General features: G+C 42.0%; 1 protein-coding gene across 5 annotated transcripts in view; it reads right to left on the bottom strand.

Annotated features, from left to right (window-relative positions):
• DCLK1 (doublecortin like kinase 1) overlaps nt 1–26,439 on the bottom strand; it is a 260,706-nt gene that overhangs the window by 86,986 nt on the left and 147,281 nt on the right. For all 5 annotated transcript variants that reach the window (XM_077341856.1, XM_077341855.1, XM_077341858.1 and 2 more), the window contains one exon: nt 4,571–4,687. In XM_077341856.1, coding sequence (XP_077197971.1) covers nt 4,571–4,687 — 117 coding nt within the window. The remainder of the gene's footprint in view (nt 1–4,570; nt 4,688–26,439) is intronic.

Genomic DNA, 26,439 nt, shown 5'->3' on the forward strand with positions numbered 1-26,439 from the left:
TAGAAAAGATTTTCGGGGCTGGGGAGGGAGAAAGTTTCAGTCCATAAGAGAACTGCTGTGTTGTGACTGGTGGCTTGCTGCGACTGAAAGCCAAGGAGCGGAGGGAGTGGTTTGGCTTGTTTTCCCTTGCAACCTCGTCAGGAGACAAAACATGATGGGGAAGAGAGAAAACATGGAAGGGTCTCCCCATGAGGAGGGCTGCAAACGCGAGATGTACCATCCCACATTTCCCAGCAGGAAGCCACTCGCGTTTTACCTCTCCATGTGGAAATAGCCTATGAATCTCATAACAAAGCAGTGTTGTGTATCTAATAACACCGACCGCAATTAGGGTCAGGATATTTTCAGTCTGGACCCCCCACTTGGTAGAATGGGCTCCCAGAAGAGATCTGGGCTCAGTTCCGCAAGGCCTGAAAGATGGAATTCTTCCCCCAAGTTTTTGGGTGGGGCCAGTGATCCTATAACATCTCATGGGACCCCCAACAAAATATAACCTCTACAAAAACCTCCCAATCTGGAAAGACCTATGCATAGCATCTGTTAAAAACAGTAACAACAATTGATGCTGCTACTAGTTAGAGATGCTATTTTAAGTGGTTTTTATGTTTTTTAATGTTTTTAACTATATTTTTTATTATTATATGTTGTATATACCACCCTGAGCTGGCTTGCGGGGAGGACAGTATTGATTGATTAACTGACTGACTGAATGAATGAATTTCCAAGTTTTGTGTGTTCAAGATCAGAACAGGAAATCATCACTCACTCATACATCCTATCTTGCGTCTGTAATCTGCATCTGGGTTTCCATAACCTGCATGGATTTGGTGTAGAAGAAAGCTCATGCCTGGGTGGTCTATGGCCTCTCAATTCACTACCAGTCTTAAATGGCTTACTCAAGAGGAACTCTTGAACTGAAGCCCCCCCACCTTGATCTCTCTACTTAACTGTGATTGTTAAATCCAAATGGGGTCTTATATTCCCTTTTTTCCCCATTTGCAAAGCTGTACCAGTCAATGTACTACCTGCCCAGCAAGTTTTCCTGCTCAGTCTAATCCAGGGGTAGTCAAACTGCGGCCCTCCAGATGTCCATGGACTACAATTCCTGGGAATTGTAGTCCATGGACATCTGGAGGGCCACAGTTTGACTACCCCTGGTCTAATCCTTTCCCCCTCAAATTTCTCAGCAAACCCAAAACATTGACAGGCTGCTTTTAATTCCAGTTTAATAATTCTGAACACCTTCCTGACTGATGTTAAAAGTCTACTGTTTATTGCCAGCCCTTCTTGCATCTTTGGGCCATCAGGTGATCCATTCTTCCTCTACACCTTACATTTCCCAATCAGCGAGAATTGAATAAGGCATTGTCAGAGCATCAATGTAGGTGTGGGGGGTTTTGCACAAGATATATTAGTTGCCCTAGACAATTGCATAAACTCACCTTGAGGGGAAGATTGGTCCTAGTTTAGAGATGGAGAAATCTGACAACCTCTCTGCCTTCTGAATATTACAAAGCTTCTAAATTAAAATATGCCACATTACTCACAGCCAAATAGTTAAACAAAGCTGTCACCTAGTATTCAAAGCTCTTACACTAACAAAAGTTGCACATACTACAGAGGAAAGAGCCAGTGGTACGGATCCAAGTGAAGGTCATTGTGACAAAGTGTTATTTAAAGCAAGAGAATTTAAAAGTAATTATGCCCAAATTGTTTTATACATTTAAATGGAATCTATCTATGCTTAACTAACTTTAGAACACAGTGTGAGTCCAATAGCACCTTTAAGACCAACAAAGTTTTACTTAAGGTATATATAAGCACATGGCTGCAGATACATTGAAATAGAAGTTCCCAGTCTATGCATACAAGTAGAGGTAAGAAGCAAATTAGTATATGTGGTTGATGTGTTCTGTTGCTTCAGACCAACAGGGCTACCCATCTGAATTAAACTAACTTGTTTTGGATGAGAGACAAAATGTGGATATTTGTAACCACACCCAGTAAAGCTACTGTAGACTGTGTAGCGCTTTTAGTTTTACAGATGAGCCAATCAACTGAAACAGCGACAGTAAATCAACTGAGCAAACTAATAATAGCTTTACCGCCCTATTTACAATTTAAGCTATACACTTAGATGTATTTAAATGTAATCATCAACCCACATTCAGAATACAGGGAACAGCTATTGATATTTTGGAAAAGAATTACATTGCAATCAGTTTTAATGTATTCCATGCCAAACTTATATTTCAAGATCAAATAAATTAATGGCTATATATAGTTAATTGGTATATACTGCAATACATGTGACACGATTATTTTTCAGGACTATACATAAAGTTTGTAAAAATAAATCTAGGACTTATCTTACTATAGAGCTCTAAAGGCCAGCTTCTGTTCTAGATTCTCTCTCTCTTTTTAATCACCGTTCTCATTATATTTTTGTATTTTAGGCCATTTTCCCTTTCATTTTGCTATACATACAATTAAAATGAACATGCGTGGGTTTCTCCTTAAAACATAGCCACAATAATGAAAATGTAGTTAGCCATACAGCATTAGACCATTTCTGCAGTACAGTCTTAACTCATTTTAATGCTGAGTCGAAGCCCCATCTTAGGCTTCAATTTTGTAGCACTTATTCCACTAATGGACATTTAAGCAATTTAAGAATTCTGGTGTGGGGATTTGCTGTTGTGTAGAAATAGTCTTAAACACAAATATAAATTTTTTCTAACACTGCTATTTTGCAGTATTTAGTACCTCACATATATGATCAATAAAATCCCTAAAAAGAAGGGGAAAGAAAACTGCCAAATATTGTTGGAGAATGAAAGCAATGGCAAGACGAATCTTATTTCCCTGGTTTTCACAAAAGGGATGTGAAGAATATCCTAGAGGGGGCAGTGGAGGAGATGTGTATTTAGCATAGTTAAATTAGGAACTTCCTGATATTTTTCAAATAGCGTCCTCCGGTGGCTCATTTGAAGACTTTCTGGTCCTTTGAGCACACTTCCTCCCTGATAGTCTCCAGAACAAACAGAATGAATGCAGAACACAAGTTAGACAATTAGCTAGGACTCTCTCTCTCCTCTGTTTGTCATAACAATAAAACTATTTTATTATTTTAAACAGCCTGATGCTGTGGAGTACTTTGCGTATTTAAACTCTGCCAACAAGAGTCAGGGTTGGTAGCAGCTGGGAGGAAGCACTGATGAGAAAGACACTAGAGGGGTATTTCCCATCCTATCCTTTCAAGTCTGTGAGAGAGTGACCTACTTTCACCCCAAGATTCTGTTCAAGTAGTCTATAAATATTCTACAGCTGTAATCTCAGCTAAGCAAATATCAAGTAATAACATCTCTGTTCCTAAGGATTTCACTATTTTTACTTCTGTGGCTTTCACAATAGCTTGACAAACAGACAAGCATGGGAAACTTCTTATTTTGCTACACCTGTTGAACGTCATGCCCGGATTCTGATGTACAATGGTTTACGCAAAGTATAGTTAGTTTGGCTGTTGAAATGCGTAATATGTTACAAAAATCTCCAAGGAGCTGACTGAACCTACAAACTGCAGTTTGCTGAAGAGTACCAACCCCTCAAAGCTGAAGAAAGAGAGAAGAGCAAGAAGCAATCAACCGAGGGTTTATGTACCATCTATGATTTGCCTAACGAATGAACCAAGCTACATTATTTAAAACTTTGATGTATGAATGCAGCCTTGCATATTGGAGTGTTATTAAATATCAGAACTAGCCAAAAAGGTGGCAACCCTGTCTGTAGCACAGTCCTTGGTTACCATCTTAGGAAAATAATGCCATTGGTCATTCACAGATCCTTCTGCCAGATATATACACTGATTCACCAAATATTTACATCTGAATTATCATTGCACACTGACTAGAACCATGAAGAAAGTTAGGGTATAAATGTTTTAATAAATCAAAAAATACTCATGATGATAACAAGTTCTTAACAGTTATTAACTACTCAATTACCATGTTGTAACAGAAAACTTTTGAACAATATCAGCTAAGAAATGACTAAGATTGCGTAAAAACTATAGTAAGGGTTACAGATGGTACTATTCCGCCACCCACTCTCCCAATCCTATTTTATTATTATTATTATTATTGAATTTATTTCCCGCCACTCCCTTGCGGCTCGTGGCGGGTTACAACAATATAAACCCCATAAAATACATTAAAAACCAATTAACATGTCAATATTAATGACTACCTGGCAAGAGCGGCTAATCAACTACCCATTCCCCTTAGCAAGTGGAGAGGGGATACTGATGGTACTCATGTCTAATCCCAATCCTCAGGTCCCGGGGGGGCGTAGGTGTTAAGCCTGGTCTCAACCGTAAACCTGGCGGAAGAGCTCCGTCTTGCAGGCCCTGCGGAACGATGGAAGGTCCCGCAGGGCTCGCAGTTCTCCCGGGAGCTCATTCCACCAGGCAGGGGCCAGGACCGAGAAGGCCCTGGCCCTGAACTTTCACACATTAACAATGAGATATTTTAAAACTCTTCAACCAATCGTGCATTTGTGTAAATGTATTTACCTGAGCTGGTTGATGCTGGAGATTTGCTGCGTCTAGATGGACCTGGGCTCTTGGTAGTGCTCCTACGTGATGTTGTAGCTATTTTGGTATAGGAAGTGGATTTCACTACACGACATTCTGACAGACAAAGAAACAATCAGTTAGCAAACTTAGCAAAATGTGCATTTTAATTCAAATTTAAGGGGGGGAAATTGGGGGAGGGGAAGGAATCACTGCAACCCTGTGCAATACTTAGCTATTAAATAATTGAAGGGCTAAAAATGTCTTTACATAATGTATATTATACCCTTGTTGCGAAGAAGAAGAAGAAGAAGAAGAAGAAGAAGAAGAAGAAGAAGAAGAAGAAGAAGAAGAAAACAACGACAACGACAACGACATGGTTCTTATACACTGCTTTTCTCTATCCAAAGGAGCCTCAGAGCAGCTTACAATTGCCTTCCCTTCCTGATCCCTATAACAGACACCTTGTGAGGTAGGTGAGGCTGAGAGAGCCTTGATATTACTGCTTGGTCAGAACAACTTTATCAGTGCTGTGGCAAGCCCAAGGCCACTCAGCTGGTTGCATGTAGGGGAACACGGAATTAAACCCGGCTCGCTAGATTAGCCAATATTTTCTGCTTATGAATATGCAAGCAAGTCTGCTTCTACACATCAAAAAGCTTCATGGCCACAATAGGTGATGAAGGTCCCTGTCACTCTGGAAGAGTTTTGAAAAAAGCAAGACAGGTTTGTTGCTCCTACACAATCCTCTGGCAAACTATGCAGCCCACCTCACAACACACAGAATGGATCACAGACTGAGGAATATTGCTCTACTAGCTCATAAGAGAGACCCGTAAAATCAGTGAAGAAGTCATATTGCCCTCCCACTCAGAAACAAGTCAAGATGTTCAAGTTAGAGTTTATACAGGAACACACAGCTCTGTAGGCATTTGTGACTTACACCTGCAAAATGGCTTTTGGACTAAGGCGTGAAGAAATTAAGGCTGCATGAGAGCCAACAGTCATAATGGGAGCTTAAAAGAAAGTCATAACAACAAAGGGATGCTCTCTCTGACTCGCACACATGTATGAGTAATAGGGAGACGCATTTATGTGAGTCACTAGAAGGGAAACAGAGACAGCAAAACACAGAGGAGCCATACTAATCCAGGGAAGGCAACCCCACAGACATGCTGAATGGCAGCACATCAAATTACTTTGCTCAGCATGGCAGGCTGAAAAAGGTTGGGGACCCCTGTTGCTGGGCATCAAGAGCTGCCGATCAGAATTTGGAGTGTGGTGATTCTAAGAACGAAAGTCTGAGTATAAATTTTCCTACTATTCCCTTTTTGCTTTTCTAAGAACCTGCTTACAAAACGTTTATTTGTTTGTATACCATCCTCCCTTGTGACTCAGGGCGGTTTACAAAAATCATAAAATGCATAACAGAGTACAAGATAAGTTTGGAAAAGCTTGTCAAAAATCTTAACATCATCAGTAATCATAGCATAGCATCAAGTTCAGGTAACTATATCAACAATCTTAACGTTCAACAATTGTAACATGTTCAGGTAACATTTTGTCCACAATCTCATAGAATGTGCTTATCTGGATAGGAGGGGGTGGGGCCCAGTAGATGTTGTCACTGACATCAACCAAATGTTTGGGGCAAGAGCTCTGTCTTGCAGGGTCTGTGGAACTGTGACACCTTGGGTGTCCACTAGGTTGGGGTCAGGATAGAGAATGACCTGGCCCTGGTCGAAGCCAGACATGCTTCCTTGAGGCCAGGGATCACTAGCCTGTTGGTATTGGCTGAGTGTAGTGTTCTTTGGGGGGTTTAGGCAGAGATGGTCTCTCAGGTACGCTGGACCCAAATTGTGTATGGCCTTAAAGGTAATTACCAAGATCTCAAGCTTGATCCAGGATTCAATTGGTAACCATTGCAGAGTATGTTGGAGTATGGGCCAGGTGTGGGGCCCTCCAACGTGTTCTCATGAGAACCCTGGCTGCTGCATTCTGGACCAGTTGCAGTTTCTGGATCAGTGACAAGGATAAATCCAGATATTATGCAAGGATTATTTTTATTCACTTGTAATGAATAAAAGCAAATTCATCTAGTATAATGGGGGGGGAGCTAGATCTATATGCAACACATGAAATGTGTCTGGGGTCAAATACAACCCCAACTCCTCCAGATAGATCCTTCCTTCCTTCCTTCCTTCCTTCCTTCCTTCCTTCCTTCCTTCCTTCCTTCCTTCCTTCCTTCCTTCCTTCCTTCCTTCCTTCCTTCCTTCCTTTTTTTTGGTGCTCAGGTTAAATAGGTTGCCTGCCCCTATACCAGTCTGATGCCTATTAAGCAAAGTAACCCAAGTCTCTGATAGGTTTGTCAGGCCAGGTCCCTTGTAGCTACTGGTGGGGTGTGTGCATTCCAGGAGTAGTGAGGTAAAAATTAATGTGACATGCTGGCATCATTCAAAGTGACATTGGCAAAGTATGGGGAAAAACCAGAGTGTTGTCCCCCCAGTCATGGATGTACCTGTGTTGCTTCTGGGTAACATCAGCACATCACATTTATTACCTGCTTCTTTCCTCTCCATGCGTAGTAAGTTCTCCTGGTTTCTGAGAGCCCTAAAATGGGGGGGGGGGGGTGGAGGATCCCTAGAGGATCCCCAGCCCCCAATTGGGAACTGTAACCCTAGTATCTGATGTTCCATTTTGAATCTTGGTCTCCTTTTTGGGAAAAGGGAGGGGCATTCATTTCCTAAATGTCTGCATCTCTTAGGACTCATCTGCCCCATGTGAACTAATTTATTCACCATTTCTTGACTATGGCCTCTCTTGGAAGCAAGCAATCAAAGCCCTCAGCTGCTACTAATGAATTAAATGGTGTCCTTTGTACACCACCAAAATCCAAACTATTCATAAACTGTTCAGCAACACCCACTCTCATCCATACGTTCATGATGAGACGAAGAAGCAACTGTAAAACAAGCCACAGCTACTTGCAGTTTCATGAATAGAGCTATATCAGTACTTCACAGTCGGAACTGTATTTAAGTTGTCTTCCCTCTTAGAAAAACTTAAAGTACTTTTCTGCATTACCAAAGCCTGAAAACTCTACTAAGGACATTCAGTTTTGTACCAACTGTAGATAACAGACTGACAGTTGAAATCATGGTGTGGCTCCTTGCCTCAACTACCTTGGATCCTAAACTCAAACAGTACCCTTTCTATTTCTGCTGGATGTGCTCTTGACATAAAACATATGGAAGCTAGGTCTCCAAGGCTAATATATTCCTCTACTTTGCCAAGTCTTTCATTAAAGGAAATTATCTGTTAATTTATGAGTAGATGCTGTGCAACTCAAGCATTAATTAAGTGGTTTTTTCACAAAAAAAACAGGGTACTGGGTGTATTGTAAACTGTGAGAATCATTATAAATGATTTGGATGAGGGATTAGAGGGGATACTTATTAAATTTGCAGATGATACTAAACTGGGAGGGGTAGCAAACACAACTGACAACAGCAACAGAATACAGGATGATCTTGATAGGCTCAAGATGTGGGCTAAAATGAATAAAATGAAGTTCAATAGGGACAAATGTAAAGTTCTGCATTTAGGTAGGTACCAAAAACACCAATATAAGATGGGGAGACTTGTCTTGGCAGTAGCATGTGCGAAAAGGATCTAGGAGTCTTAGTAGACTATACATTGAACATGAGTCAGCAGTGTGACTCAGTGGCTAAAAAGGCAAATGGGAATTTGGGCTGTATCAAATGGAGTATTGTGTCCAGATCATGGGAGGTGATGGTACCGCTGTACTCTGCTCTGGTTCGGCCTCACTTGGAGTACTGTGTTCAGTTTTGGGCACCAGAGTTGAAGAGGGATATAGACAAACTGGAGCATGTCCAGAGGAGGGCAACAAAGATGGTGAGGGGTTTGGAGACCAAGACGTAAGAAGAAAGGTTGGGGGAGCTTGGTCTGCTTAGCCTAAAGAGAAGACTACCGAGAGGGGATCTGATAACCATCTTCAAGTATTTAAAAGGGTGCCATATGGAGGATGGAGCAGAATTGTTTTCTCTTGCCCCAGAGGGACAGACCAGAACAAATGGGATGAAATTAATTCAAAAGGAATTCCATCGAAACATCCGGAAGAAGTTCCTGACAGTTAGGGCGGTTTTTCAGTGGAACAGGCTTCCTCAGGAGATGATGGGTTCTCCATCTTTGGAAATTTTTAAACAGAGGCTAGATAGCCATCTGACAGAGAGGCTGATTCTGTGAAGGCTTAAGGGGGTGGCAGGTTACAGTAGATGAGCGATTGGGATGTGAGTGTCCTGAATAGTGCAGGGGGTTGGACTAGATGACCCATAAGGTGCCTTCCAACTCTATTATTCTATGAGAGGAGAAAGGGTACAGTTTTGCCTGTATAGATTCAAATGAGTAGCCATTTTGGTCTGATGTAGCACAATAAAATCAGAGTCCAGGAGCACCTTTAAGACCAAGAAAGATTTATTCAAGGCGTGAGCTTTTGAGTGCAAGCACCCTTAGTCAGACTATGATCTTTTTACATGACAGGGAATATATAGCAAAAATCAGTTCTGTTACAACTGTGTCACAACCAAATACAGCCAATGATAATCCTTTGTCAAAACAGCCAATGAATCCCCTAGAATTCAGTGTACTTTACAAAGAGAAACCAAAGTGTTGCTGGTAGAGAGATCAAAGGCTATCACCTCTCCATATGTTGTTTGCTCCATACAACTGTGAGACATTTCTCCCAGGGGATTGCTGGTCACTTCCCAAGGCCAGGGAGTCAAACTCAAAATTCCATTACAATGCCATGTACAATGCCATACAATGCCAAGAAAGAGTAATCTGTTGATAGAGGAGGAGAATTTGGGCAGTAGAACATACCCAGGACTCAATAGAGACAAAGGCTTTTTAAAATTCATGCTAACCTTGTTCAACTTGTGTATCCATATTCCTCACTATGTATTTTATTTGTGATAATATGACTGTAAGATATGGCAGCTACCTGTTCAGATATGTGGGGAAAGAGATGTTGGAGGGTTTCCTTATTTATAGTTTTCTCTATGTAACACAAGATGAACGCCAAAATCAAATCATACATACTATGAAACCATAAAAGAGTTTGTATAGTTCAGTTTATATATAATCCTAAAAACTCTCCCTCAAGCAGCCTAAGGTGATTATATGTAGCTATTGTCCTCTGTTTCATCTTAAGCATGACCACAGAACTATATGGAATTCATTGGACACATTTATGGACAGTAGGTCAATCAGGTTTTGCACCCAATACCTGTGCTTTTCCAGTATTTTTGTAGATTCTCAGATTCTGCCTTAAGGGGCCTGGCAGATTACATGGATTCTGAACTCATTTGCTACCCTGTAACCTTATAATCAATTCTGGTTAAACCAGTTAATACACCAATTACTGAGCTGGTCCTGCCATGACCTTGTAGTAAACTCACTGAGGATGACTTTCAGTTTCTGTAGACAAGCACTATTCTAGCCTGGCGAATATAACATACAGTTTCCCACCAGAAAATGGGACATGTAAGGAAGTCCTATCTGTGTTAAAGACTGAATCTGCCATTCATTACACTTTCCTATATTGCACAGGGACTCTTTTTAACAATTTTATAAGAGACTAGTAAATAAGCCCGCTGCAGTCAAAATGCAGCGGGTGCTAGCAGGGCGCGCCATGAGGGCGGCGGGGCTGTGCGAGCCTGCTTAGCAAGGCCGGGGTTGTCCTGTCGGCCGGGCGCGTACCTGTTTTGTTGGCAGCAGGCTGGATTCGCCGTGGGTGGCGTCGCAGGAGCTGGGCGATGTCCCTGTGGCGGCGGCTTGGCTTCTGTGGCGGCGGGTGCTGGCTGGCGGGGAGGGGGCGAAGTGTTGGCGGCAGTGGCAGGCAGCAGCCTGACGCGGCGGGAGGTGCTTCGCGCCTCCTGACGCGTCAGGCCACCGGCAAAGGAGCAATTGCGAGCCACGCTGCGCGCGGCTTGCAGTTGCTTGGGGCTGGAAATCGGAGAGACCAATCGGCAGGCACTTCGCACCTGCCGATTGGTCCCTCCGATTGTCTGTCCAGAGGAAGGGTCCAATCCAGACCCTTCCTCATCCCGGACACATCCTGCCCCAGAACCCCTTACCGTTTTATTTAGTCCGCGGTGCCCGCGGCGCCGCAGGCGGTGTTAAAATTTTGATTCAGCTTGGATGTTTGTTTGTTTTTTGGTTTAATTTTCTTATTGTCTGAAGACCATCTACAAGTCATTTTATCCTCAGTGACTTAAGATGAGGAAAGTAAAGGAATATGCAGGTAGCAATTATGTTATCAATCAGTAACCTGCTGGCAGTAATGCATTAAAAGAATCTGATGCCTACCAGAACCAATACAAATGTTGCTAAATCAGGCATGGGTTGGGTTAGTATCTGGACAAAAATGTCCATCAAAATATTTGTATTTCCCCCAAATCCTGTAAACTGGGCTTGTGTTGTTTTATGATCCAGGTTTTAGGCCTTGTTTTAACTGAATTTTCTGCTGCTGCTTTTGGTACAGATTAACTTCTAACATTGCTGGATTATGCTAACATACTGCTTTGTCTTTGCTTTTGCTGTATAAATCACTGTAAGGCGTGATGCTTTTATAATTTACTGGAAACCATCCTGAACACATTTGAGTGACAGCATAATCACTTTATTTGTTGATATGAAAGGGAAATCTATTCCCATATCTGGTCTGATATGTAAAGAGTGTTCTGGACATGTGAAAGTCCTAAAAGTCAAAGAATATGAAGTGACTATTCAAATCTGTAGACACAGGTCCAGGTCAAGCCCAACAAGCCCTTGAGAAGATGGAAGGGAAACAAGCATCTAACCAGCGAGCTATTGTTACCCCAGATTATGTTCCTCCTACATTCAGAACAACCTAACCTAAAGACAGGAGGTAAGTGAGGGGCAGTCCTGAAGAGATCATTAAGTGTGGTGAGATAAACTTGGAGAGGCATTTGGCTAAGAGGGTTAGGAATACTGCACCAGGTGAGGAGGCTATGAGAGGAAATCTGGCTGGGAAGTGGGCAGACTAGCCAAGATAGGGGTATTAGAAAATAAGAGGGAACGAGAAAGACATGGAGGGTTAGATCTGGGTAGGAGAGCAGAGCACAAGAAAAGAGAACATATTCTTCCTGTCTGAATGCAAATAATAAGCCGGTGACTTGGTGCTCATGGCGCTAGAAGCATTCCTGTGTTTTCAACCGTAGAATAGAATTGGGGGCAGTGAGATGTCCCTTTTATATGTGCTTTGTGGTGTCTGGACCTTCAGTGGGGGAATTCTGTTACTGGCTAAACTCTGCAGTGTTACAGTCTGTAGTGGAACAGGGTCCACTGAGCACTGTCTCATTATGTATTGGTGGGTTTGAATTCTGTGGTGAGTGGAAGATCACACGTATACATTCAATAATATAATAAATAATAAATGAGTAGTGGGCCTATGATTGAATTCTTGGAGAAGAAGGCTCTGAAACCATAGTTTATTCTTGTCTTGAAAACCTGAGTCATTTATAAGACCACGCCTGAGAGAACACTCCAGAGCAGGGGTAGTCAACCTGTGGTCCTCCAGATATTCATGAACTACAATTCCCATGAGCCCCTGCCAGCATTTGCTGGCAGGAGCTCATGGGAATTGTAGTTCATGAACATCTGGAGGACCACAGGTTAACTACCCCTGCTCTGGAGGACTAAACAAAAGAGACTTGTTTACTATTCTCCTGCAACATTCGGGCAGTTCGGGAGCACCTGAATAGAATCCTCAGAACGCCTGAGAGACTGAATTTTAATATCAACCATGAAGAATTATTTCTTGCACTCTGACATCTGAACCCAAGGATATCTAGGGACACACAAGCAGTGTATCAGGGGAGAGGGCTGAAGATGCCTCTGCAGGGTAATATCATACCAAGTGACTTGCCAGTTTCAGATAATAATTGTTCTTGAACCAACTTTGGGCAGCTAGCCTTATATTGCTGCTTTCTAAGATAATAACAACCAGTTTTGGGCTAATGATAGTAAAAAATGCCATAATTCCATCATTTTCAGTTCTATGAGAATTGCTGAAAGGAAGTCTAGGTTTCTCAGCAATTCAAATGACTTACCATATAACCAGCTGGTCATGGTTTCTAAGAAACTAACACTGCTATCTCAAACTAAGACTGCCAAACTCCATGTGGGACTTGGAGATCTCCAGCTTACAGAGAGTAGTTTCTCTGCACTGCTTCTCTCCAAGTCCTTCATTGCTCTCTAATCCTTATCCATGGTTCCCTTATATATTTCTGAGACGGGCCTGTGCATGTCTGGCCCCACGAAAACTGTCTGGACTCAATTCCGGCCCCTAAAACTAATGCCCTCACTGGCCGCTCGCTCGCCTGGCTGACAGCCAGCCTGCAGACAACCCTGGCTGCCGAGGGCGATGCTTCTTCACCACTCTGCCAGTCTCCTTGACCAGTGCCACCACAGGACAGGAGGGGCTGCAGGTGGCCGCGCCATCGATCCTGCACTGGAGCCTGCAATCCGACACCCTTTTAGAAATGGCAGGCCATTGCCTGCCCACCCGCCACAAATGCAGAGGCCATCGCAATCTGCACTGCGCGCCACCCTTTCAAGCCACCCCACCCCCACAAATGCCAGACCACGAGGTACAACGCCTGCCCGCCACCCCGTGAGAAATGGATCTACCCCCCTCACTGCCCCGCAAATGCCCTGCTAACTTCCCTGACGCTACCAGAGAAACCTGGGATGGAGCTTGCTCCACCCTCCCGCTGCCTCCCCCAACCCCCATCCCCATACAATCCCTGCTAGCTCCCGCAGCATTGCACCCTGCAGCAGGCTTCTCTGCTAGTACACTATATACTGTAAAACAAGTAGAAAGCTAGGAAGAAATTCAAAGACCTTGTATTTGGGTATTTTCTCATCTTTAAAAGTGTTATATCTGAGTTGCCAGAGGAAAAAAGAAAATTTTGTTGTAAACTAGAGCAGAACTCGTCACAGAGCAATTGTTCAGCTAAAACCTAATCCTTAATCATTTTAGTCTTTAAAAAATGTTCTTTATGTGGCATGGATTAATTTTTGGAATCTCCCTAAGGTTATTAAAAACTTATTCTGAAAGTTGGGACTTCCCCTTGGTTTGGTTTTGAAAACATCTGTACTATAAAGATAAGCCACACAGAGGATCAAAGATGTCTCTGGTTGCTGGAAAGTCATTTTATTTAAAAGCATTAGGATGCCATCTCTGCTATTGTCAAGATGGCATCTACAACAGGACAATAATTTTGCAACATCTGCAGACCCTGAAGGCCAATCAAAAATAATTACTATGGCAATGCACCTTGAAGTTTTAATTGTGAAGAACAATGGGTATGAGAGGGATTTTTTTCTCAATCCAATACAAAAAAATTGCTTCCAATTCAAATACATTTTAGTGATCTTATGATGTTTCCAGATCCAAGACAAATAGGAACTGAGAAGAAGGGAGGCAGAGGGTGGCCATAAACCTATCAGTATTATTACAAATATATTCCCCAGCTGGTTAAATGCGGAAAGGACTGCAGTTTTAAAAATCCTCTATTACCTTTAAATAGGACATAACATTTAAAAAACTGTTCTGCCTTTTAAATTATTGAATCTGAAAACACACTCTAGCAAACATCTGCTGGTAAATACACCTTAGAAATATCTGAGAACCTGCAGTGCAATCAAAAATTCAAATACTGAGTCTCCCATTTTGGCCTAGAAAAGATTGCAACAAAGGGAGACCTGATTATGAAGATAATTGTATCAGCAGGGCTGCACAACGCAAATAACTTTGCAAATAAGATTACCAGCTCATAAAAATCAAAAAAATGTTTGGAACTGGGTTAAGGCCTACCAGTGACAGAGTTTTCTTGGTCAGGGAAGGGAGTTCAGAGCTGGTGTGGGAAGAATTCACCAGTGAAAGGCAAGTTTATGGGCAGAATTCAGGTTTGCCAGGTCTTGCCCCCTTTGTTTTACTTTTTTTTTTTTTGCCACGGAGTCCAACAGTTCTCATCAAATTTACTCAGTGACCAAGATGCAAAGAGATCCCTTATGTGTGATCACCTGTTGGAGCAACCAAGTTGAGGGCGGGCTGCACAGCTATGCTGATGAACAGCCAATAGTGTCTGAAATGTCCTAATTATGAACTTTCCCCTGCCTCAGGAAGTTCAAATGAGTGTTCATTCAGTACTCCCCTTGTTCTTTGCATCTGGCAATCAATAGTTGTGGACCTTTATAACTTTGTTCTCCTCTCTCGTCTCCATGGCATGAGAAGGAGAGAAAATAATAACCAAGAAGAAGAGTTCATCTTTATACCCTGCTTTTCAGTACCTGAAAGAGTCGCAAAGTGGCTTACAATCATCCTCCGTTCCTCTCCCCACAACAGACACACTGTGAGGTAGGTGGGGCCAAGAGATCTCTGAGAACTGACTATCCCACGGTGCATGTGGAGGAGCAGTGAATCAAACCCAGTTTTCCAGATTAGAAACCACTGTTCTTAACCACTAGACCAATAATTTTGGTTCATGCCAAGCATATTGACATTTAAACATTTTACACTATATTCATAGAGATCCATAAGTATGCAGCATTAATTACCTTACAGTATGTGAACCATTGTTTGCTATGCAAAACACAACTGTGAGTGCACACACTCTTCCTGGGGGAAGAGCAACATTCCAACCTTACAGAAAGTAGCCTGGCATCATTTGAAAGCAGCTCTCCCCACATAACCCATGGCATTGTAGGAAACTGTGATGAAGGTTCCCTTGGTGGGCAATCCGTGAACTGTAATAATGTTGGGGCTGCAGAAATTTTAATCTGAGAGAACCTTCAGTTCACTTACCTACTTAATAGCTTCATGCCTCAGCTTTCGGGAGGGGGGGGAAAGACAAAATGTGTTTTCTGCCAGATTTTCTCACACAGCAGCAAAGGCAGCTGGGTCTATTGAGCAAACCTTATTTCAATGGGAATCGGACAGAACTAGACAATGGGTTGTGTGCTACACTGTCTACTGATTAATCTGATTAGCAAACAACATCAATGGATGGTTGATGTTTTACAAAAACATGGAAGTTTCTTAGGTATTACCACACTTGCATTGAGGGGGCATCTTTAGGTCGCAATTTAGGAAGTATCACAAACGATACCACCATGACTAAGAGAAAGCTTGTCAAACTGGAGACATCTTCCCCTAAGACATAATACAGTTGAGCTACAGAGACAAACTTGATAAAAGACAATGTTCCCTTTGAAGCTGGCCACCTTCCACAAAATGAGAATGAGTCATTACCATCAGCAAAGTACGTTAGTATTGGCAGGGAAATTCACAAATTTACTAGCTATGCAAGATGTCTTTTTGTGAATTAAATGGGTACCTTTGCAGCAGGGGGTTGATGGTTGACCAAGGATCCTTTCTACTTATATATTGAATCTATCCTTTGATTCACCTTAAAATAATGTACATGCATATTATCTGTACATTTCAGATGGAGATTCATGTGCTGGAATATTATAACACCATCATCAATTTATATTTGTTGAGCCAATTTTCACCCCTCGCTATTTGTCCTGAAGTTACTAATAGTTCTTAATGGTGTCAGATTCTGGCAAGCACATCCCCGAGACTTTGAAACTGCTCATTGCATCAAGGTCTTGCAAATTTCCTTTCTGTTCCCTCTTATTTATTTATTTTATTACATCCATATACCACCCTCCCTTGAGGCTCAGGGCAGTTAACAATGAAAGATTTGTGATACAATACAAAGAAAGCGTCATAAACTTGTAACATTTCAAATAGTAGAACTTATAACATTTCTCAACCGTGCAACTGTAGTTCGGTTCTTCCAGGACTGTTTTTCAATCACAAGTGCCCTGAGTCTCTGCTGGTTGCAGTTGGTGATGGGAGGGCCTCTGGGCTCCAGTTGGTGGCTGTTTCATTGGCCTCGGCCAACGGCTTGGTGGAAGAGCTCCATTTTACAGACCCTGTGGAATTGTTTTGTTCAGCACATGGACAATATTGGTTCCAGGGTGTATTCCACCACTATGTGATATATCTATTTTAATATATACAAGGGGTGACTGATAAAAAAAACTTGCAAGGAGGGGACAGCCTATGCTCCTGCCTCGGTTTTCCTTTCTCAAACAATATTCCACCCCCCCCCCTTCTCTTCATTCTCCTTCACTGACCATGCCTCCTTGTTTTCTTCCCCCTCTCACTCTTTCTTTCCTCTGCTCTGTCAATTCTCTCCTCATTTCTCTTTCTCTCCCCTTCCCTTCCTTCCGTTGACTTTCTACTCAGCTGCAGCTTCAGTGGCAGGGCCTCTGGCAGCCAACAGTGCCCAAGGAACCAGCACAGGTAAGTTGTCATTGTTGTTTTGGGGTGGAGGTAAAATACCTTTATATGTTTTTTCAACTTATCACATTTTTTGCAAACCTGGGGGAAGGGTCTCCCAAGTTTGGAGAAAAATCTCCTTTCTCTAAGTCTAGGCTTTGGACATCTGCAGATCTGTCCACACCTATGTGTGTGTGTATGCACACATGCACACACTACACTGCAAATATTACTGAGCAAAGCTTCATCAATGAGTATATAAGCAGAAAAACATCTTCATGATGGTTACACAGAATGTGTAATGCACAAATATATATACTTGTGTAGAAAACCCGTACCTCTCCAAATTCATGTAATTTATCTCTCATGTAATTTATATAGTGCTTAGCTATGAACAGAGAACTAGATACCAGTTAACCATTTAAGACTTGATCACACAAGACTGGAGTAATGTCAATAAGCAGATGATCTGGAACAGGGAGGCAAACAAGATAGGGTTGCCAACAAGCTGGGCAAAAATGCCCTGCCCCTTTAAATGTGGAAGTGGGCTGCTAAATTTTTTCATAATGTGGAGGTAAATAACATTCCATTAAGCCTCAATTAAAGAGACAAGTCTTTTTATTCTTCAGACAGATGACAATCCTGCCACAACAGATGATCACAGGTGAACAGGAACATCTTTATTTTCATGTTCCATCATCATTTTTAAGACTAGAGGATAGCACCATTTTAACCATGCCATCTTTGAAGCATATCCAAACACCAACGTACAATCTTAGTAGTTGCTCTAGATGTGTAAATCAGCCCAAAGCTATATGAATAAATCCCACCAGTTCTGTTTTGGTCCAGGAGCCCCTTCTCCCTTCTTGAGATGAACTACCCCTGCTAAACTATGACATCACCAACATTTAAAAATCCCATGCAACTGTCTATAAACTGTTGAAATTAAGCATATTTGGGGTAATTTTAATTCTTACATCATAGTTTAGAGTTTTAACTGTATTTTACTTGTGGGTTTTGATTTTAGAATTACTCACTTCTCTCAAATAAGAGCTCTGGCATGCTAGCCTATGAACAGGAGCACCTTCTTTCTCTACCCACACAACTGATTAATAAAGCCATTTATCAGATGTATTTTTATCCCACCCTTCCTCCAAGAAGCTCATGGTTCTCTTTTCCATTTTTATCATTGCTGTCCCCCAGTGAGATCAGCAAGAGGCAAGGGAGCATATGCGTATGCCCGAAGTCACCCAAGATGTTTCTTGGATGAGCAGGGATTAGAGATGATGGCCCCCTGGAATTATACAGCAAGAGAATGGCTCATTATACAACACTCCTCCGTGTTTCAGCATTTGAGAATGCAGCAACATCCAGGCCTAAGCAACAATGGGTGAGGCCAGCAAACTGACAACATCCATTGGGCTCCTAGAACCCCACTCCCAATCTGACCAATCTGCAGGATTACGGTCGAAATGTTAATAGTAAACAGCGGAAAATTAAATATTAAATGTTCAATGCGATTGATGTTATCCTTACTGTTGTTGTTGATGTTGATATAGTTACTAAATTCATGTTGTATACATCTTGTTGGTTTTCATGTTCTCTGTGAACTGCCCTGAGCCACAAGGGAAGGTGGCATTAAAATGTAGTGTAAATGAAGCTCATCTTTGGACTAAATCGATCAATTCAGTTCCCCTGGAGAAATGGCAGCTTTGGAGGATGGACTCCATAGCACTGTACTCCACTGAGGCTCCTCCCTGCTCCAAATCCCACCTACTCCCAAGCTCCATACCTAAAGTCTCCAAGTATTTCCCAACCCAGAGCTGGCAATCCTAGTGTCCATCCAGATCCTAATTTAGCATTCAAGGCAATACATAAGACTATCCTGAAGAAGGCAGAGGATAGCTGAAGATGTCATAAACAATTATGAAAAATAGTGTCTGAACACAGTCTCTCAGATCCTAGTTTCATATGGGTTTGTACCAGTCCAACTTCACTTGCTATAGTGACCCACTTAAAAAAAAAAAAAAAAGCCAGACAGACTTACTGTCATAGGCTTTGGAATCAATATTTGGACCTATGTGCTGGGAAACACTGCCATACCACTATAGCACGTAGGCCTAAGGACACCCAGTCCATATCAAAAACAAGTGGGGATGTTTAATCCAGGTCTCTCCAGTTCTAGCCTGCCTGACATTCCAAACACTACACTTATTTATACTGGCTTGCTTTGCCAACCAGGATAGTAAACTAAGATCAAACCCTGTCTGGAATCCTGGTCTGTGGGGCCTGGCAAGAGAAAGCCATCATTTGCTGTTTTGGATGCAATGGTCAATGCTGGCTTGCTACAGCAGCACAACTAATTAGCCTTCTGCACATGAAGAAGATGAGTTGGTTCTTATATGCCACTTTTCTCAAAGCGGCTTACAGTCGCCTTCCCTTTCGTCTTCCGACAACAGAGGCTGAGAGAGCACTGATATTACTGCTCGGTCAGAATAGCTTTATCAGTGCTGTGGCGAGCCCAAGCTGGCTGCATGTGGAGGAGCGGGGAATCCAACCCAGTTTGCCAGATTAGAAGTCCACACTCCTAACCACTACACCAAGCTGGTTCTCAGTAGGGAGTGTAGGGGGTGGCATAAGAAAGACTAAAACTGCTTCACGGCTTGCTAATGATTTGCCATCAGCTCCAGTGAGGTTCTCCTGTGAGCTTGGAAAACTTAGATTAAATTCATGGAACAAGCCCTGTATTATGAGGGGCTTCATTCCACTCTGTGATCATTCTTGAATCAGCTTTGGTTACAGTGTAAAGTCTCAACTTTAAAAGGCAAGAAAGGAAGAATGTATTTCTATGAGATCTTTAATGTTAAGAGCAGCTGTAGATGTTTTCCAATTTTTTTTTAGAAATGTCTTTTTAAAAAGGGCTGAAAGGAAGAATTGCTCTTACAAAATAATGCAACACAACTGCAATGCCTGCTTATCTGCAAAAACAAATTTTGGTTCATTTGAATTGCTTTTGTTCAAAATGCAGCAGAAGTCCTTGCTGGGTGATTTTAGGCTGTACAATTCCTTTCCAGAGCCTGCGAGTTATCGCTGTCTCTTTGCCAATGTACAGCCAACGGGAAATCCCAGCCAAAAAAGATCTGAATGGACAGTCAAAATGAGAGACATCAACATGATGCATGCTTTCCCCTAATCAATGATTTAACATGACAGGAGACTGCTGCTTTGTTATCAGGGTTTATTCCATTTATTTATTTTAATTATCCTTTGTATCATAACTATCTCAGAATTTGCTGCAATGCAGGAGGAAATGAACAAAGCTATAAAACAGACCATGCTAATACATCTGTTTCCAGATGGGACTCATTGAACTACAGTACGTAATAAAAGTGAGGAGAGGTTTCTTCTGCAAATGAGTTGCAAAATCCCCCATGCTAAAGACTAGTAGACATAAAGGTCTTTTTTAAAAATCTATATTGTGAATACAAGGAGCTTGATTTATCTTCATTACATGCTGAGATTGTTTTTCAATCCAAAATCCTTGTACTAGATGAACAGCATGTACAGCAATGGGGGGGGGGGGGAGAAATTTGACAAATTAACACAGTCCAAATCTTCTTCCCTCCACTCCTCTTGTGGGAGGGGAAACTGCAGGGCAAAGGGTAAATTAATCTTGTTTTACCATATGGCTGCAATCTTAAATTTTATTGCCAGCTTCTTAGCAGCAATCACAAGAACCGCAGGCACAAAAGAAATACTTGGGAACACAAAGGATAAAGGGCAGCTTGTTGGTTGCTGTTGTTTTTTCCCCCCTAAAGGGACCAACTTTGCTTTAAGCAAGGTTTCCCTTTCTTAGCTAAAGATGAAATATCTGCATTTTTCTCCTGGTTTAAAATATGTCCCAGCTCTATAAAACCACAGGTGTGTGCCTGCTTCTGCCCATATCCCAGCATTTCTCAGAACACTGTGTGACAACAAAATGTGCTACACTTTATGAATTTTAAACACTCATCACCTTTTAATCCCATAAAAACAGGTACATTGGTTTGTATGCAGAGGCTGTGACATGCACATGTCTATGTGGTCAGGCTGCTGTATTCACTTCCACTGCAAATGCTGCATTCAATGGTATGTTGGGGACTGAAGTAGCTTTCAAACTAGGATGAGCCAACCTGCAGGTAAAGAGATTGCTCGGTGGGTGTCCTGAGTGGCAGCATTCTCTGTTGAGCTTCCTTTTCAAAAAGCTTTGAAAAGCGATTGGTTTAATTTTGCTTTTAGAATTACTTTTGGTACCCTGAATGCCATTTCTTTAGGAGAAAGTCAAGTAAATTAATATTGGAAGTGGAGGCACCACAAATCCAAGACATTCCTACTAGTCCCCCTCTCTGCTTCGCTGCCCTCCTCCTTGCTCCACCCTACAGGGGAAAGTCATGGACTTTTTGCCTTGCTTGTAACTTTCCTAAAGATGGCTGATTGGCAGCAGTTGAAAACAGTTTGCTGGACCGAAGACAAATAACTGGTCCAAGGCCATAAACTGCATTAAAGAAAGAGGTGAACAGGTATCCCAGAGCCTCCATTCCCAAGCTGACATTTTAATAGCAAAAGAAAACAAAAAGATGGCCAGCCAAATTCCCTCCTCCCTCACATCATGGTGATCTGGTGTGTGCAAAGCACTTTATATAATGAGCTGCAGATAAATGCACTGCTCAGAATCTAGTATACGTAAAATTCCAACAAAGATTGCGAGCCAAAAATCTTAGCTTTGGGTTTTTTTTCCCTTCAATTAATGAAATGGTTCTGCATGGAGACTCAGAATTACAAAGTAGAAGGTTTATTTAATTTTACTTCCATTTAGGGAAAAGGATGTACAAATCAATTCAGTTCTGTACTAAGAATTGTGTTTTTCCCCGGCTGAGTTGCACCCGATACGCTGTCAAAGGCAAGTCTTTATCTTCCCATATTTGTAGAACAGACATTCTGATAGCAGCATCTCATATTTAATCTTGTATACATTGATTTTGCCCTTTTCATCATTATTAGCACTGTTAACATGAAGGAATACTTACTCTTTCCAGTAAAATCAGTCTCTTCAACATATGTTTATGTATTCATCGTTTAAATGGCATGCAAACCATCATGCCAAGCCAAGTGAAGGCAATCATGTACAAAATCAAGGGTTCACTCTGCACAGAATAGCTAGGATCAGGAAATTTGTGTAATGAGGATTGTGTGTGTGTGATTCCCAGGGTGGGGTTTGGATACCATCTACATAGCACCAGAGATCTTAATGTTCCCATAAACGGTAACTGGCAAACCACCCCGTATTGAGTCTGCCATGAAAACGCTAGAGGGCGTCACCCCAGGGGTCAGATATGACTCGGTGCTTGCACAGGGGATACCTTTACCCTTACCTTTAATGGCTTCCAGCCTTTATCAGAATTTGAGGGAGAGGGGAACAACCAGAACAGAATCAGAAAGTTACCTTTAAAAAAAGTGTGTGTGGGGGGGTGTGAAACATATAGGAACAATATAACTATGGAAGCAAAATGGATTTCCTAAACCTTTTAAAATAATAGAATCATAGAGTTGGGAGGGGCCATACAAATCAATTACTCAAAACTCTAGAGAACTGTAATTTCTAGGGGCAAACCAGGTTTTTATGTTTCAGAACACTTTAAGTATCATGTTTATTGTTTCATGTATTGATTGCTATATAATGTTTGTGAACTAAGAATGATTACATCTGCTACTTTTGGTCCATATTATCAGTTTTATGGGTCTTATTGGTAAGTTACCCATGCTGTACAGTTTTACCCTACCCACCCTGACAAGGAACCCAAAGCAGTCTGCATTGTTCCCCCCCCCCTCCTATTTCATTCTCAAAACAAGCCTATGGGATAGACTAGACAGACTACAGAGACCAGCCCAAGGTCACCCAGCCAGTTTTATGGAACAATCCTAGATTATTTTTTCTCTCCTAATATTATGGGGGGGCGGGTTGTTGGAGAAAAGCTAATTTTATTTATTTATTGGATTTGTAGACCACTCTCTCTTATTTTGTATGGATGCCCACCTTGACTTGGATAGACCAGGCTAGCTTGATCTCAGCTTGACCTTTGGAAGCTAAGCAGGGTCATCATTCCTGGTTAGTACTTGGATTGGAAATCACCAAGGAATATCAGGGTTGTTATTCAGAGGAATGCAATGGAAAACCATATCCCTTGCCTTGAAAATGCAATGAGGGGTTATCATAAATTGGTTGTGACCTGACAGCAAAAAAAAAAAAAAAGTGTGTGTGGCTGTTTCCTTTTAAAGATTTTTTTGTGAAAATTATAAATCAAAAGTGTCATTGATTTCTAAGGCGCTATTAGACTTGAACCTACCTATTCCTTTGGAATGTGGGATCAGTCAGTGGGCTGTAGAATCAGAGTTGGAAGGAATCTCCAGGGTCATTTAGTCCAGCCCCCTGCACAATGCAGGAAACCCGTGACTACTTGCCCACCCACAGTGACTACAATTCCATGCCCAGGTGATGCCCCACCCCAAAAAACAGAATCAGTGGCCAGTCTGGCCTAAAGAAATTTGCTTCCTGACCCTTATGTGGTGATCAGCATTTCCTGGGTATGCAAGAAATGGCCACAAAACTAAGCACAGACTACCATAGTAGTAGGTCATTTGCTTCCACTATGTCTTTCGTTTGTTACTATTTGGGGACTTCAGGAACATGTGCATGTATATATTTTGCAGCAAGTTTTGCTTCTAAAGCAAGATTTCATGTTATTTTTCTTTACTATTTCAGTGACTTGACAGACTTGACAGTGACTTGACAGAAAGTCACTGTGCAACTGAAGTCTTGGTAGATGAAGAAAAAGAACCTATTGTCATGAACCCTGATTCATGCCTGTTTTGTTTCCTGAAGCCTGGCAAGGTCAGGCGTTGTAAAACTGTAAATCTGTCCTTTGGCTCCAAGACTCCCCTTCTTTCTCAGCGGGGCGTCTTCCTCCTTTTGCTTTATCAAACTCTTCCCGCGACCTTGCATGGACAGCAAAGACTCAACAGAAATATAGCCATAGAGATTAGACCCTGGCCATCTGGCAGTCTGTGAATTCTGCCATCTTTGGTGCCCTCTGCTCTCCCACCAAAATGCTTATGTTCCCCCTCCCCTATCGAGAGTACCCTATAACTACTCTGAGATGTCTACTATTCTTTGGAACTGCCAAGTGCTTTGATCCGGAGATCTTACTGATTTCCAGCAATTCTGTAGTTTCTGTTTAATAAAGTTCTTCCTTGGACATTCAACTGCCTGTTGAATTCTGGATGTCTTTTTATCACGGACTCTACAGGCTCGGCTCAGCTTGATTCCTGACACTGCCTTTTTTAACTGCAGGATTTTTTTTTGTATCCTGCTTCTTACTACACCAAGCTGGTGTGTATCCACTCATCATTGGATATCATTATATTATAATAACCATTCTCCACTGGGTTCTCTGGTGTGAACCAGACAAACTAGAAGCCAGATTGGGGTAGTGGTTAAGAGCAGCGGCTTCTAATATTGTGAGTTGGGTTTGATTCCCCACGCTGCCACCTGCAGTTAACTGGGAGACTTTAGGCTAGTCAATCCTGTTCAAGTTGTTCTCACAGAGCAGTTGTGTCAGGACTCTCTCAGCCTCAACTTACTACAGATGATATCTGTTGTGGGGAGAGGAAGGGAATGTGTTTGTAGGCCATTTTGAGACTCCTTCAGGTAGTAAAAAAGCAGGGTATAAAAACCATCTTCCTTTTCTTCTTCTAGTAGTAAATGATCACTACCATGATGCACCCCTTGGTGTGTGGATGCAGTCCAGATGTGTGTTAAGGAGAGAAAAAATATAAATGGGTTCCACTCAATGTGCAGCCAAAGCCAGAAATCAGCAATACACATCTGCATCTCAATATTATATTTCCACAACAAGACAAATACCTTTTTGCTTACTAGCCACATTTAATATAAAAAGGCATATTTCAGGATTTTTGTTGTCCTCATCCTTCTCAGTTGGCCTCTAAGCTGCCTGCAGATTCATACTCCCAAAAGGCTAGTTGATGAGACTGAGCTGCTAATTAGGGCCACAGCACAGTTGAAATAGTTTGTAGTTAATGCACGCATCCTTGGGGAATTGCTCATCTGTTTTGTTTTCTCTTAATTAAGATGCCAGTACCTTATGTACCACTGAAAGGAGATTAGGCCTGATGATCAACTTCCAGACTCACTTTGAAAACTCAGCACACATCAGTGTAATAGGATGTAGAAAGTAACCTAAACTCATCAGTAGTTATTCTACCCAAAGACCTCTACAGCATTAGGGTTCTCAATCCCTGCTACCAATGTTTCTGATGGGCATTCCAAAAGTCTCAAAAGTGTATGGTTTAAAGCATGGGTAGTCAACCTGTGGTCCTCCAGATGTCCATGGACTAAAATTCCCATGAGCCCCTGCCAGCAAACGCTGGCAGGGGCTCATGGGATTTGTAGTCCATGGGCATCTGGAGGACCACAGGTTGACTACCCCTGCTTCAAAGCAAAGATGGGCAGAAGTTGAATCGGTTTCTATTGGTAAATTCTGGGCTAGAACTTCAGACACAGAAGTCATAGGGAATCCTCATTGGCCACTACTATCTAGTTTAAATATAGCAGTTAAGATCAATTTACTCTTCTCTCTGCCATTCATATTTTAAGGTAATTCTCAAGCCTGTTAGGTCTGCCCCCCTCACTGCCCTACAACTGCTCCTCTCTAGAAAAGTCAAAATTAATAAATGCTGGCAGTGCTGCTGCTCACAAATCGCAACCAAGAAAGGATAATTATTTGTCTCTAAACCTGAGTATTCCTTGCCTGTATAATGGTAGTAATTAATTGGCTACTTGTGACCAGACCTTTGGGCAGAGTTTTTAAACTTTGGCTTTGGAATTCATAATTTATCGGAAGTCAGGTGTGAGGATGTGCATGTGAATATAACCCTCCCCCCAATATAACAAAACTGGCAGGTGAGGAGGTCTGTGCTCTCTGAGGAAATCATTTTGCGACCGATGCCATTCCCTCAGAGAGATCTATCTGTAACTGACTCCATCTCTCGTGAGAAGAAGAAGAAGAAAAAGATTCCTTTCCAGCCCTGGTCTAAAGAACTTGTTGGCAGGCTTGGCAAGACAGCCCATATACGGCTCACTAGTTGTGAGATAAGCTTCGTTTGCCCACACTGCACTGAAGTTATGGAAATTATTGTTCGGCAAGCTATAGAGGCAACTTGTGGGGGTGTTGTGTGGAACATATGGATCTTTAGCCCGCTTATCCCCACTGATAATGCCTAAGCGGAAATCATTCCTGAAGAACTCGTATCAAAGCAAACATGTCACTACAGAGATTTGCAGTAGTGGGCAAATGTAATACAGAAGTCGACATCTTCAAGAATACACAGGGCAGGAAAGTCTCGTGATTCAAGG

The sequence above is a fragment of the Paroedura picta genome, chromosome 6 (assembly GCF_049243985.1).
Source record: "Paroedura picta isolate Pp20150507F chromosome 6, Ppicta_v3.0, whole genome shotgun sequence".
Taxonomy (NCBI): Eukaryota; Metazoa; Chordata; class Lepidosauria; order Squamata; family Gekkonidae; genus Paroedura; species Paroedura picta.